We start from the raw sequence: 13,266 nt of genomic DNA, 5'->3' as shown, positions 1-13,266 counted from the left end.
AAGGCAAGAGAAAAAGACAAAATAGAACCGAAAGGATAAAAGAAAAAAGAAAAAAACAATACAATACAATATATCAACAATACAAAACACAACCTTAACACACTAAACTAAACAAAACAAAACAATAACAACAATTTAAAAACATATACCATACCATTTCATTACTCTATCTTTCATTCCCTTATTTCATCAACCTCCTCTCACCTCCCTTTTTGTATTCCACTTCTGTTACTTGTTTCAGCAATTCCTTTCCATCTTTCTCTATTTTTATCATTATGAATATCTTAACATATTTTAAACCTTATTTTCCATTAATACTAAAGTACTTATACTTAACTCCTTATAACATTTCTGCTAATGCCATAAAGTTTCAGGATGTGAAGACTTCAAACTAGCTAGGAAAGCTTCATTTTCTATCTCTTGGTGTATTTCTTGGTACTTGTTTTCCTCTGTACTCACTATTTTTTATTATTTTGGATTCATTTACTCTGTTAATTTTTGTCCTCATTTCAGTAGTATCGTTACAAGCCCCTTGGATTTCCTAATTTGCAGGATAAGTGTTTTACATGTTTGAGAAAATGAAATAAAAAGAAATGCCACTTCAACAGTGTGAGTTGAGTGGGATGACTTGCTAAATGGTATAGAAAACAGATTCATTGCCAAAGGGAATGAAGTAAAGAAATCTTCACATGTAGAGCTCGAATGTTTGAAGAAAACAGAAGAAAATATTTCCCCCAGATATTTAAAAAAGTGCATGATAGAACATTCTGCCAGTACAATCCCTATTTTCTGTGCTATTTTACTAGAAAAAGAACTGCAGAAACTCACCATGAAGACCTCCCTTGTTCTCTTATAACAGCCATGGCACCCACCTGAGGGGGGTGGGAATTGAGCTCTGGTGAGTTGTGGCTGAAAAAAAGCCATGCTTATATGGATGTAGTGATATAGAAATTATAACTATGTGCATATAGAAATCAACAAAATTCTGCCTTCTACACCTTTATAGGGCAATGGGACAATGAGCAGAAGTGATTCATGACATCAATGTTTCTCCAACTTTCCAATATTTTGTTGAAAAAAACACCAGAGCACACAGGGGGGAGATGGTTCCATGTCACAATGCACTTTCTACTCAATGCTAGCCGTCAAGCCTATGTATTGATGCATACACTGGACTCTTTTGCATGGTGAAGAACTGAAATCGCCATGGATAAAGACTCACCTTGACACATCATTCTCGTTAACACTTATTAAGAAGGATTAGGATGGGGCATGAGAATAAAGCAGTCAGGTGAAACCATGCAGTCCACTGTGCATTGCAGAGCAAAGAGTCACCTCTGATGAAAGATGATTGGGCTCCTCTTAAGCTGATTAGCTTTTCACTGGCACAACCTAAGTGACCCACCAAAGTGTGCAAGCTGCTCACATAAAAGGTTAACCAAAAATCAGCATGAGCTAGTAAGACTCATCATCAGAATGGCACAAAGCCCTGATGGGCGACAGAGAAAGATTACTGTCTTCAAACCCAGCTCCTGCAGTCTCTGTATCTATCTGTCTGTCTTTCTCTCTCTCTCAGTGTATGTGTGTGCGTGCGCGTGCGCGATTAATGAAAGTAAATCTGATGTTTCAAAAGAGAGGAATTAACTTCCTGTTGGACTGATGCAGAAGGATTGAACCCAAGGATTGAGAGCTGGATTTGGTCTGAGGCCCAGAACTTTAATTACCCCCATAATGTTTTGGAATTCTTTTGCATATCATTTTTGCATATATAGTTATTTTCCCCATAATATAAGTTTTGGGTTTGATCCTTTTGTAACTGTCTCCTCTCACAGGAAACACCCAACTATCTTCTGCAGAAGTTCAAGCAAGATAGCTCTGGTGGCAGATAACAATGTTCTGGCATTTAACAGTCATGAACATGTGCCCAATAGACCATTCTCATACAGACTCTTCTATATCACATATCTAAGTAGCATGTGCAATAATATCAAGTTGATATTTCTCATGTTTGGCCTCCTGTATCCAAAATTATACCACCATCGCATAAGAGGCATGCTTTGTGTAGCGCTGAGAGGGGCATAAAACCCCCCAGAAGAACCCGAAAAAAATTCAGTGGAATGGGATATGGAATGACTAAATGGAAAAAACTAAGAACCCGGTGGAAGGAGGCTTTCTGTAGCTCTCTCTCTCCCTCCCCCCCCCCCTCTCTCTCTCACACAAACAGAGAGAGAGACATTAGCATGGACAGGTGTGTTTCTGTCATTTCCCCCCCTTTGGCATCAATGCCACAGACCACCACACTTTTCCAGCCTTGTGTGTGCCTTAATATGGATCATTGCTTTCCTGCTTACTGTAATCTTCATGATTCTTTTTATTTTTAGAGTTACAACAAATCCCCTTTTCTACCTGCTTCTAATGCATGCTATACTCATGACTGTTTCCACTCTGGTCCTGTTTATAAAAGTTTACTTTAGATCACAACAGAGGAAGAAGGGAAAAGCTTTAACAGCCATCCTACTTGCCCTCCTCTTCTTCCTCTTATTAGGTTTCCCATTTACGGTACTTGCATTTTATTAATCCATTTTTCCAGTAAAGATGGAAATGATACTGAAATATTTCTTGGGCTCTTATGCAACTGCCTAAACAGCAGTGTTAACCCTTTGATTTATTTCCTGGTTGGAAGAACGAAACATAGTCGGTCAAGGGAGAGTTTGAAAGTAATAATCCAAAGGGTTTTCAAGGAGGAGGAAGATGGGAGAAAGAAGAGAGATATTCAGGTCCAATCCTGAATCTGATGACTTAAAAAAAAATCAACCCATGAAAAAGACTATGAACTAAAAGTGGAGACGACAGGTGTATCTTTCCATGTTTATCTGTTTGCTTTGTAACACAAAGGCTTTAATAAAAAACTGATTAAGGTTTCCTCCAAAAAACACCTCATTTTCTATCTCTCCTTATATTTCTTGGTACTTCTTCTACTTTGAACTCAGTATCTTAATATTATAAATCTATTTATTAATATCCACATATTGTATATCTCTGGGAAGACATAGAGGTAAATCCTCTTTCCATTTTTTTTTCAACCACAGATTTATATATTTTTATTATTTGTTGAATTTATATACTGTCCTATAGACGAAGGTCTCAGGTGAGTGAGGCCTGCAGTTCTTTGTGGTCCTTTTATTTTCTTCTTGGCTATTTTTTTCATTTGAGAGTAGAGAAAATAAATTTCAACAATAATGTATTTGTGCTGGGAAACATCCTAAAAATCTTGTGAATAGAATTGGGGATTGATGTCAGAATGTCTGAATGGTGAGGGAAGGGAATGATTCTGACACCTGAATGTTGGATAGATTGGACAGCCAAACAAATTCAGAGCTGAGCAGTTCACCCTTCCCCATTTGAGAGATGGACACAGAGAGTGTGAAGTGAGGAAGCAGAACTGAGCAGAAAGTTATTTGTCATAAGCCCACCCACCTCTCCTCCACTTCCCACTGATCCTGCTGCTATAGTACAACAAATAGATATCAAACACAAGGCACATCGTAAGAAGAAAACACATCATAAAAGCAAGCTGAAGAGTTGGCCTTTGTAGATGGCTTGTCTTTATGAATCATTTTCTTCTGATGTGTCTTATGTTTGATACAAGCTTGAATGCAGTTAGGAATCTCCTCCTACACCAGCTATCTTGATAATCAATGGCTGGGGGGGGGATCTTACCTCATGATATTGACAAGAACAGATAGAAGAACTGATAGAAATTAGTGGGTGGAGCCAGGAAGCTTGATAGAACATCTGCTGTTACTTTGGAGCTACATTCATTTCTGAAAATGCTCTGACCCCCTACTTATTCCAGCACAGGATACATTGTACTTCATTCTGCATTCCACACACCATCTCTGAAGATTGCTGATCAAGAGTTTCTCACAGGTATGCGAATGTTTCAAGTGGATGAAGTTTATTTGCAAAAGCAAGAGGGGAACCATAATTGGCTGGCAGAGGTGTGCATGCAGGAGGAATACTCTTGAAGAGATACCAGTTTCTTTGTGACATAAATGGCATTTCTGTTATTCTTTACTATATGCATTCTGTGATTAGAGAGCATGGATGAGAGCAGATTAGGGTACAATAAACTGTAGATTAAAATATCATTGCTGTTTTTTCATATGTGAGCCATGACTGACTGGATTGTTTGTGTATTTGATATGTGGATTTAGGAACAGACTCAGATGTGTTACTCTATAGAACAAAATTGGATAAATAGTAACAAAAGCTACATATGACAATAGGCGAGTATTTCAAGTAATCAGTTCCCTGTTTCTTCTCTGCCATTTCCCAAAATCCTATTGACCACAATGAGTAATGGATTAATTTGGAGGGTCCCCTTTCCATTTGTGTATTTCCCCCAGCTATTTAATTAACATATTTATTGTGAAAATAGATAATGGCCATATCTGCCCAATTCAAACTATACAAATTTTCAAATGTCTCCATTCATGTCTATGGCTGACCCTCTAACATCCACTGGGATATATAAAAACAGGTTCTCAGGGCTCCTCCACACCTCATTTGGCCTTCCATTTCCCACTAGGAAAATCCTCTCTTTACTGCTGAATCGAAACAAATGACCATTGGGTTTTCCCGCAGATTTTTGTTCATTCCAATTCAGAGGCAAAGAGCGTGTTTTTGAGGGAAAGCTGCACAGCAAAGGCAAGGTCACTTGGACCGGTGTCTGAAAACTGCGTGAAACTGTGCCTTTTTGGAATGGGACTGGTGGAAGGGTGGGCGAGCCCTCAATCTGAACAAGGAAAATGATCTAGCCAGAATGTGCCATGTTATTTACTCTACATAGATCTTTACACACACATATGTGTGTGTGTGTCATCTCATCCAACCATTCCATTCTGTTCTCCTCTCCCTCCTGGTTCTCCATTTCCCCCCTCTTAGGCATTCAGACCCCCCACCCCAGTCCAATTTCCAGGTTCCATAGTTACACCTGTGGGGCTCCACACACACCATGCATTCAAAGCATATCATTCCACTGAAAGAATCCCAGGCACTGTAGTTTTTCCCTTCACCAGTTGTTCCCTGCAACTTCTTTACTCACTTTTCACAAGAATGCTTCTCTATGACATCAAGACTTTGGAGGCAAGAACCTCCTCTTAAATTAGCTTTCTTGACAACCAATGAACAAAATTATTCTTGCCACAGGATGTTGGCAAACTGCTTAAGAACAGATGAAGAGTAATGGGTGGAGCCCTAAACATCTTGCGGAGAGTTTGGGGATACATCTATTTTCTCCTCCTTGGGGCTGTAGTCAATTCTGTCAATCTTCTGACTACCTCCTCATTCCATCACAAGATATTGTGATTCTTGCTGCCTTCAGCTCACCGTGTCTTTAGACTGCTGATCAACAGTTGCTCACAGGTATGTGAATGTCTCACGTTGACACAGTTCATTTGCAAAAATGGAAGGGGAACCAAAGGCAGAAGTGTACATGCATTGCTGGCAGAAAAGTCCAGGCTGAATCCCTGGAGAAGGGAATACAGGGCTGGAGAAACCAATAATCTACCCCACAACTGCTCTATAGTAGGGATACAACATTATTATTATTTTAAAGAATCTCCGTGTCAGGCTCATCAGCAAATCTCTCTCTCTCTCTCTCTCTCTCTCTCTCTCTCTCTCTCTCTCTCCCCTCCCTCCCTCCCTCTCTCCCTCTCCCTCTCTCTGTCTCCCTCTCTCTCACACAGCTCTCATTTTGCTGCTTGAATTCACTTTACCTTTTATTTTTCTGTTACACCTCTTTTTTTTTTTTCATAAACAGCTTACCTCTGGTGACACTTGTCCTTCTTAAGTTAGTAAATGCTATGTGAGAGGCAAAAAAAGGGGGGTCAAGGAGGGTCAATAGGAGAGGAGTAAAAAATGTCCCTATTTTCATCTGAGGAATGTTAGAGGGCATGTTTGTTTGTTTGTTTGTTTGTTTGTTTGTTTGTCATAAATTTCCACAATAGCATTACTCTTTTATTATTGTTTCAGTCTCTCGGTTTAATATGATTGAGTTTTATAACCCAAACTGATTTCACATTTCTTTATTTTCTCCAGGTAGGAAGAGCAATACAAGGAGTAGCTCAAAAGTAGAGATCCAGCAAGATGAGCAATGATGGCCTGGGATCCTGGTCCACTTTGAATGCTTCATTGGAAGATATTGGAGCAGAAAATGGAACTGACCTCATAACCCCCCAGGACAGTTTTGATTATGAATTGTCACCATATCGTATAGCAAAAATTCTTATCTCCATCTCCATTTTGCTTATTAGCATCTTTGGAATCATTGGGAATGGAACTGTCATCTGGTTTCTTGGCTTTTGCATGAAGAGGAATCCTTTCACCACCTTCATCCTGCATCTGGCTGCGGCTGACCTTGGGACTCTCATATGCTTATTTACTTTTTCCATTATACGTCTTCTGAGGTCATTCTTATCTTTACCTCCCTACATGCATTTGATTAAATTGTTGGTTTCCATTCTTTTATTGTTTATGTACAACACTGGTCAATATCTGTTGACAGCCATTAGCATGGACAGGTGTGTTTCTGTCGTCTTCCCACTTTGGCATAGATGCCACCGACCACCACACTTTTCCACCCTTGTGTGTGCCACAATATGGATCATTTCTTTCCTGCTCACTGCAATCAACTGGATTCTTTCTATTTTTAACATTCTACTGAATACCATGACATTCCTGTTTTTCATGAATGCTGTACTTTGCCTCCCACTCATGACTGTTTCCACTCTGGTCCTGTTTATAAAATTTTACTTCAAATCACAACTGAGGAAGAAGGGAAAAGCTTTAACAGCCATCCTGCTTGCCCTCCTCTTCTTCCTCTTCTTAGCTTTGCCATTTACTTTCATATTATTAATCCCTTTTTTCAATCCATTTATAGCCTATAATGTGGAATATGTTGTAATATCTGTTGGGTTATTATGCAGCTGCCTCAATAGCAGTATTAACCCACTGATTTATTTCCTGATTGGGAGAAACAAGAGGACTCGATCTAGGGAGAGCGTGAAGGTCATACTCCAGACACTTTTCAAAGAGGAAGAAAACTGCAGAGAGAGACAAGAAGTTCCAGTTCAAACCCGGATATGAAGACTTCAAAATAGCTCAAAAAGCTTCATTTTCTATCTCTTGGTACTTGTTTTCCTCTGTACTCACTATTTTATTATTTTGGATTCATTTACTCTGTTAATTTTTGGCCTTGTTTTAACAGTATCGTTAAAAGCCCCTTGGATTGCCCATTTGGCAGGATTAATGCTTTGTATGTTTTAGAAAATGAAATAAAAAGAAATGCCACTTCAACAGACTTTGAGTTGGGTGGGATGACTTGCTAAATTGTATAGAAAACAGATTCATTGCTAATGGAAATGAAGTAAAGAAATCTTCACGTGTAGGGCCCAAATGTTTGAAGAAAACAGAATAAAATATTTCCCCCAGATTTTTTGAAAAAAGTGCATGATGGAACATTCTACCAGTACTATCCCTATTTTCTGTGCTATTTTTCTAGAAAAAGAGCTTCAGAAACTCACCATGAAGTCCTCTCTTGCATAGCTGTCAGCTTTCCCCTTTTTAAAAGGGAAATTCCCTTATTCTGAATAGGATTCCTCACAAGAAAATGGAAAAGTTGACAGCTGTGCTAGCTTGTTCTCTTATAATAGCCACGGCATCCAACTGAGGGGTGTGGGAATTGAGCTCTGGTGAGTTGTGGCTGACAAAAAGCCATTCTTATTATATGGATGTAGTGATATGGAAATTATAGGACACAAACCTCCTGTGTAATCAGCTCTCTTGACAACCAACGAACAAAATTCTTCTTGTCACGGGATGTTGGCAAATTGCTTAAGAACAGATGAAGAGTAATGGGTGGAGCCCTAAACATCCTGCGGAGAGCTTGGTGATACATCTATTTTCTCCTCCTTGTGTCTGTAGTCAATTCTGCCAATCTTCTGACTACCTCTTCATTCCAGCACATGATTTTGTGCTTCTTGCTGCGTCCAACTCACCTTGTCTTTAGACGGCTAATCAACAGTTGCTCACAGGTATGTGAATGTCTCAGGTTGACATAGTTCATTTGCAAAAGTGGGAGAAGACCCAAAGGCAGAAGTGTACATGCATTTAAGGCAGAAAAGTCCAGGTTGAATCCCTGGAGAAGGGAAATACTGGGCTGGACAAACCAATAATCTGCCTCACAAGTGCTCTACAATAGGGATACAACAGTTTACTGGTGGTGGCAATTGTCCTTCTTATGATAGGAAATGCTATGTGAGAGACACAGAATGGGGATTAAGGAGGGTCAATAGGAGAGGAATTAAAAATGACCCTATTTTCATCTAAGGAATATTTGGGGATATGTCAATGTATTTGGGATTGAACAGAAGTATCCCAAATGCCCTGTAAAACAACAACAACAGGTTGCTCTTCAGAGTTGCCCCAAGTGGGTTGTGAAATTAAAGATCTGATGGGCCAGCAGAAAACCACAGGTATGGAGATGACTCTTCTGTTCCAAAGCTGTTTGTAGGCTTCCCTTAAGCATCTGTTTGGCCATTGGGAGACCAGGAGAGGGGATTTCAATTGAGTTTTATTTAATCTTGTTTTGTTAAATATAACAGTTTAATAATAATAATAATAACTTACATATGCGTTCCCAAAGCATTGTTTTGTTATGATTTTATTTATGTTGAAAGCCGTCAATTGTGGCTGGGGATAATAATGGCTTTTGTTTTCCTGATCTCCAGAGCCATTCAAGTCCTTCTCCTGTTTCTCTTCTCCACTCCACATCTGAAGCACTGAGCCTATCCAACCTCCCCCCCTCCCAGTGTTTAGGACACATTACATAAGTTTCAGATGTTAAGACTGACTCCGAAAGCAGAAGAGGGGAAATTTAGTTTAGCTTACTGATGCTGTGCCTGCAGATTTTTTTACTGGGAGGAAAAATCTATAACCCCTTCCCGTACTGCATTTCCCCCTAAACCTTTGACAAGAATTCCAATGAACTATATTCCCAAAGTGTTTGTTTGTTTGTTTATCGGTCATGAATTCCGACTACAGCATGTCTCTTTTATTATTGTATGAGTGTCTCACTTTAATATGGTTGAACTGTATAGCAAAAAAATGAATGCACATTGGTTTATTTACTCTTGGTAGGAAGAGCCATACAAGAAATAGCTCAAAAGCAGAAATTAAGCAAGATGAGCTATGATAGCCTGGGAACCTGGTCCACTTTGAATGGAACCGACAATGGAACTGGGCTCCCCAACTCCCAACATGGTTCTGGTGATATATTTTCATCGAAATTTTTAACAGAAATTATCATCGTCGTCTTCGTTTCACTTATTAGCATTTTTGGAATCATTGGGAATGGAACTGTCATCTGGTTTCTTGGCTTTTGCATGAAGAGGAATCCTTTCACCACCTTCATCCTGCATCTGGCTGCTGCTGACCTTGGGACACTCATATGCTTATTTACTCTTTCCATTATACATCTTCTGATGTTATTTTCATTCTCATTCTCATATAATTCCTTTCTATATTGGGGTTCCATTCTTTTTTTATTCATGTGCAACACTGGTCAGTATCTGTTGACAGCCATTAGCGTAGACAGGTGTGTTTCTGTCGTCTTTCCCCTTTGGCATCGATGCCACAGACCACCACACTTTTCCACCCTTGTTTGTGCCACAATATGGATCATTGCTTTCCTGATCAATGTAATCTTCATAATTCTTTTTGTTTTTAGAGTTACAATGAATCCCCTTTTCTACCTACTTCTAATGAATGCTATACTTTGCCTCCCACTCATGACTGTTTCCACTCTGGTCCTGTTTATAAAAGTTTACTTTAGATCACAACAGAGGAAGAAGGGAAAAGCTTTAACAGCCATCCTACTTGCCCTCCTCTTCTTCCTCTTCTTAGCTTTCCCATTAACTTGCATTTTATTATATACTCTCTGCAATGGTGGAAACAATACAGAAATATTTCTTGGCCTCTTATGCAGCTGCCTAAACAGCAGTGTTAACCCACTGATTTATTTCCTTATTGGAAGAAAGAAACACAGTCCATCAAGGGAGAGCTTGAAGGTCGTATTCCAGAGGGTTTTCAAGGAGGAGGAAGATTGCAGAAAGAAGCGAGACATTCAGGTCCAAACCCAGATCTAATGACTGCAAAAAAGAATCCACCTGTAAAAAGACTAGGAACTGAAAGTGGAGACGACAGATGTATCTTTCACTGTTTATCTGTTTGCTTTGGAACACAAAGGTTTTAATAAAAAAAACTGATTAGGTTTTTTCAGAAAGCTTCATTTTCTATCTCTTCTTATATTTCTTGGTTTTTGTTCTGCTCTGAACTCAGTATCTTATTATTATAAATCTATTTGTTAATATCCACAAATTGTATATCTGTGGGGAAACATAGAGGTAAACCCTATTTCTTTTTCTTTCAATGGCAGATTATTGTTTATTGAATTTATATTACATTATTATTTATTGAATTTATATACTGTCCTAGACCCAGAGGACTCAGATGAGTGAAGCCTGCAATTCTTTGTTGTTCTTTTAATTTCTTCTTGGCTATTAAATTATTTTTAATTATCTTTGATGTTTTTTTAGGGGGGGGAAATCTGCTATACCAGTTTATGCTGTGAAGGTTGTGGGCTATCTGATCAAAAGCTAAGCATTTTCCAAATTAGAAATCGCCAATGGGCCATACTCCATCAGCTATGAACTGGAGAAAATTAATGAGGCATTTGTGCTGGGAAACATCCTGGAAATCCTGTTATTGTGGGACATGTCCAATCCCAGCCACATGAAGTCTTAAACTTCTCCAGGCTATCATAAATAATGCCTTTTCCTGGGCCTCCACCACCCCAAACTTCTGATGGAGGCAGAGCAACTAAAAGGGCCTGCTCTGTTGATCTTAATACCTTGGGGGTGGAACCTTATAGAGAATAATGTTTTGGGGCCTAAACTATTAGGGGCTTTAAATATTGTATCTATTATACGAATATCTCTAAGTATCTTGTGTGTATCCGTGATGCTGCTTAAGCATGAAAAAGTAAAGAGAAATTCTGACTGTCATCAAAATAGATATTTCTTAGGATTGCATCACAGAGAAGCTTTCTGGTTCAGCAGCGTACTTTTGCAATTTTCTTAAGAATCCCTTTCCAAGATATTAAGCCTCAGGAGGCAGGACTCTCATCCTAAGCTATCTAAGAAAGAGTCTCATTCTAAGAATCTCATCATTAGCTTTCTTAATAACCAATGAAACAAACTCCTCTTACCGCATGACTTTTCAAACTGATTCAGGGGAAATGAAAATGAGTTGGGGGGGGGATAGTCCTAAACTTGTTGCCCTCAACTTGAGAAGACATCTGTTTTTCCCTTGGGGTTGCATTCATTTCTGCAAATCTTCTGCCCTACTTAGTTATTCCAGCACAGGGTATTGTATTTCTTCTTGTTGTCCACTCATTATGTCCAAAGATTGCTGATCAACAGTTTCTTACAGGCATGTGAATGTCCTAAGTTGATTTAATTCATTTGCAAAAGCAGGAGGGGCCCCATAGACTGGCAGAGGAGTAGATGTTTCTCAGGCAGGAAGACACAGATTAAATTCCAGGGGTCTTCTGTTGGAAAGATTTATTGGTTTGTTTCATTCATAAACTATACATTAAAAGAGGGCAATGTCAGGTCTCAGCCAGACTGGTCTGTCTATACATTTTATGTATGGACTTGGAAACAGATGAAGATAAATAGCACCGAGTCAGACTTCCTTTTTCCAGGAACAAGTTTACACTTTAAAGCTCCATGTCATAGCTTTAAAGTGTGGAAATTGAGCTTCAAAGCATGACCCTACATTGAAAGAGCAGAGGGAAGGTAAGATCCATACCTTTCATAGTCCCTTTCCATAGTCACCTCTTGTTATATCTAGATGGACAGTGATTTTCTAAAAGAGAAGAATAAATGAACATCTGAGAACTTGATGAAGCCATTCATTCTATACTATCCTTTCTGAGATGACTAGGATTTTTACCACAGTATTCCAAGTGTAGAATCACCATAGATTTTTATAACTGCGTCATTTTATTAGAAGTCTCATTTTGAATCCTTTTGCTAACAATCCCTAACATTGAATTCTCCATTTATCAAAGCTGCTGCACAGTGGGTCAGCATTTTCATCAAGCTACCCACCCCATCCACAATATCTCTTTCTTGGTCATTCATCACTAGTTCAAATCCCATTAAATGAATATAGAGATATAGAGACCTTGTATAAAACTTTACCAAAAACCTTGATGGTGGTTTCTTGTCCTTCTGTGTGTTGTTGTTGCTGCTGTTTTAATATATATATATACTGAGATGAGCTTTGCCATTAACTATTTCCCCTTCCTATGCAAGAAGAATTTTAAGAATGCCTGAACAAAGTCCACCTCGAGTCTTCTAATCACAAGAAAATGTATTGAATTAGTCTTCAAGATTTCAAAAGGGATTGTCTGTAAACTTTCAAGCAATTTCTAGCACCCATAAGGACTCTTCTATTTTTATAAAATTAAAAACTAAACCTGTAAAGAGGGTTAATTTTGCACCCCATATCACATTGTTCTGCTGCCCCATGGTATTTTGCAATCTAGACACCTATCAGTGTAATAAGGTTCAGTTTTATAGACAGAACAACTCAATCTTTGTTTCTTTTTTCCTAGGAGAAACCATACAAGACATAGCTGAAAAGCATAGATTGAGCATGATGAGAAACAACAGCATGGAATCCCTGTGCCTTTTGGATATTGCAGAGAATGGAAACCGAACAAACAATGGCACCAAGCTCCCCAAAAATAATAATCCCTATTTTGAATTAGGGGCTCAAGAAATGGCATTGATTATTATTGCTGTCTTTAGTTTTGTTTACAGATAGGTAGCCGTGTTGGTCTGCCATAGTCAAAACAAAAAAATTCCTTCCAGTAGCACCTTAAAGACCAACTAAGTCAGTTCTTGGTATGAGCTTTCGTGTGCATGCACACTTCAGATACACTGAAACAGAAGTTTCCAGACCCTTCTATATAGTGAGAAGTTGGGGAGGGGTATTACTCAGAAGGGTGGTGGGAATGGGTGATTGGCAGATAGCTGTGATGAGCCTGTTGACGACTCTTAACGACTGCAATAGGTCTTACAGGAAGAAGCAAGGGGTGAAAAGGTGAAAAATGGCTTTGTCATGTATAATAAG

The 13,266-nt window shown here is 38.9% G+C and overlaps 3 protein-coding genes and 1 pseudogene across 5 annotated transcripts in view; all 4 read left to right on the top strand.

The window, feature by feature from the left end:
- LOC310849227 (mas-related G-protein coupled receptor member H-like) overlaps positions 1 to 12,942 on the top strand; it is a 42,824-nt gene extending 29,882 nt beyond the window's left edge. Inside the window, exon 2 of the transcript XR_014566797.1 lies at positions 12,746 to 12,942. The gene's annotated coding sequence lies outside the window, so the exon portion shown is untranslated. The remainder of the gene's footprint in view (positions 1 to 12,745) is intronic.
- LOC310849062 (proto-oncogene Mas-like) lies at positions 1,173 to 2,849 on the top strand (annotated as a pseudogene). Its single transcript has one exon. The product of its transcript is annotated as a proto-oncogene Mas-like (transcript).
- On the top strand, positions 3,784 to 7,359 carry LOC310849080 (proto-oncogene Mas-like). Of its 2 annotated transcripts, none has more exons than XR_014566767.1 (2): positions 3,784 to 3,930; positions 5,212 to 5,424. XR_014566767.1 is itself a non-coding variant. In XM_083748832.1 (2 exons), exon 2 carries the CDS (start codon positions 6,151 to 6,153, stop codon positions 7,147 to 7,149), a length of 999 nt encoding a protein of 332 aa, XP_083604958.1. In that variant the 5' UTR covers positions 3,784 to 3,930; positions 6,107 to 6,150; the 3' UTR covers positions 7,150 to 7,359. The 2 variants fall into 2 exon arrangements, 1 of the variants encoding a protein (XP_083604958.1); XM_083748832.1 differs by lacking the exon at positions 5,212 to 5,424 and adding an exon at positions 6,107 to 7,359.
- Positions 9,246 to 10,208, top strand: LOC310849372 (proto-oncogene Mas-like; the record flags this gene model as incomplete). Its single annotated transcript, XM_083749538.1, has 1 exon — positions 9,246 to 10,208. One exon carries the CDS (start codon positions 9,246 to 9,248, stop codon positions 10,206 to 10,208), a length of 963 nt encoding a protein of 320 aa, XP_083605664.1.
- Positions 12,943 to 13,266: the final 324 nt, after the last annotated feature.

Source organism: Podarcis gaigeae (assembly GCF_964106915.1).
Source record: "Podarcis gaigeae genome assembly, chromosome: 7".
Classification (NCBI taxonomy): domain Eukaryota; kingdom Metazoa; phylum Chordata; class Lepidosauria; order Squamata; family Lacertidae; genus Podarcis; species Podarcis gaigeae.
The sequence above is the reverse complement of the archived record's forward strand: the minus strand, read 5'-3'. Positions and strand labels throughout refer to the sequence as shown.

What these genes read in the sequence shown, in the direction of transcription:
- LOC310849080 (XM_083748832.1), top strand. Translation starts at nt 6,151, where the DNA reads ATGAGCAATGATGGCCTGGGATCCTGGTCCACTTTGAATGCTTCATTG.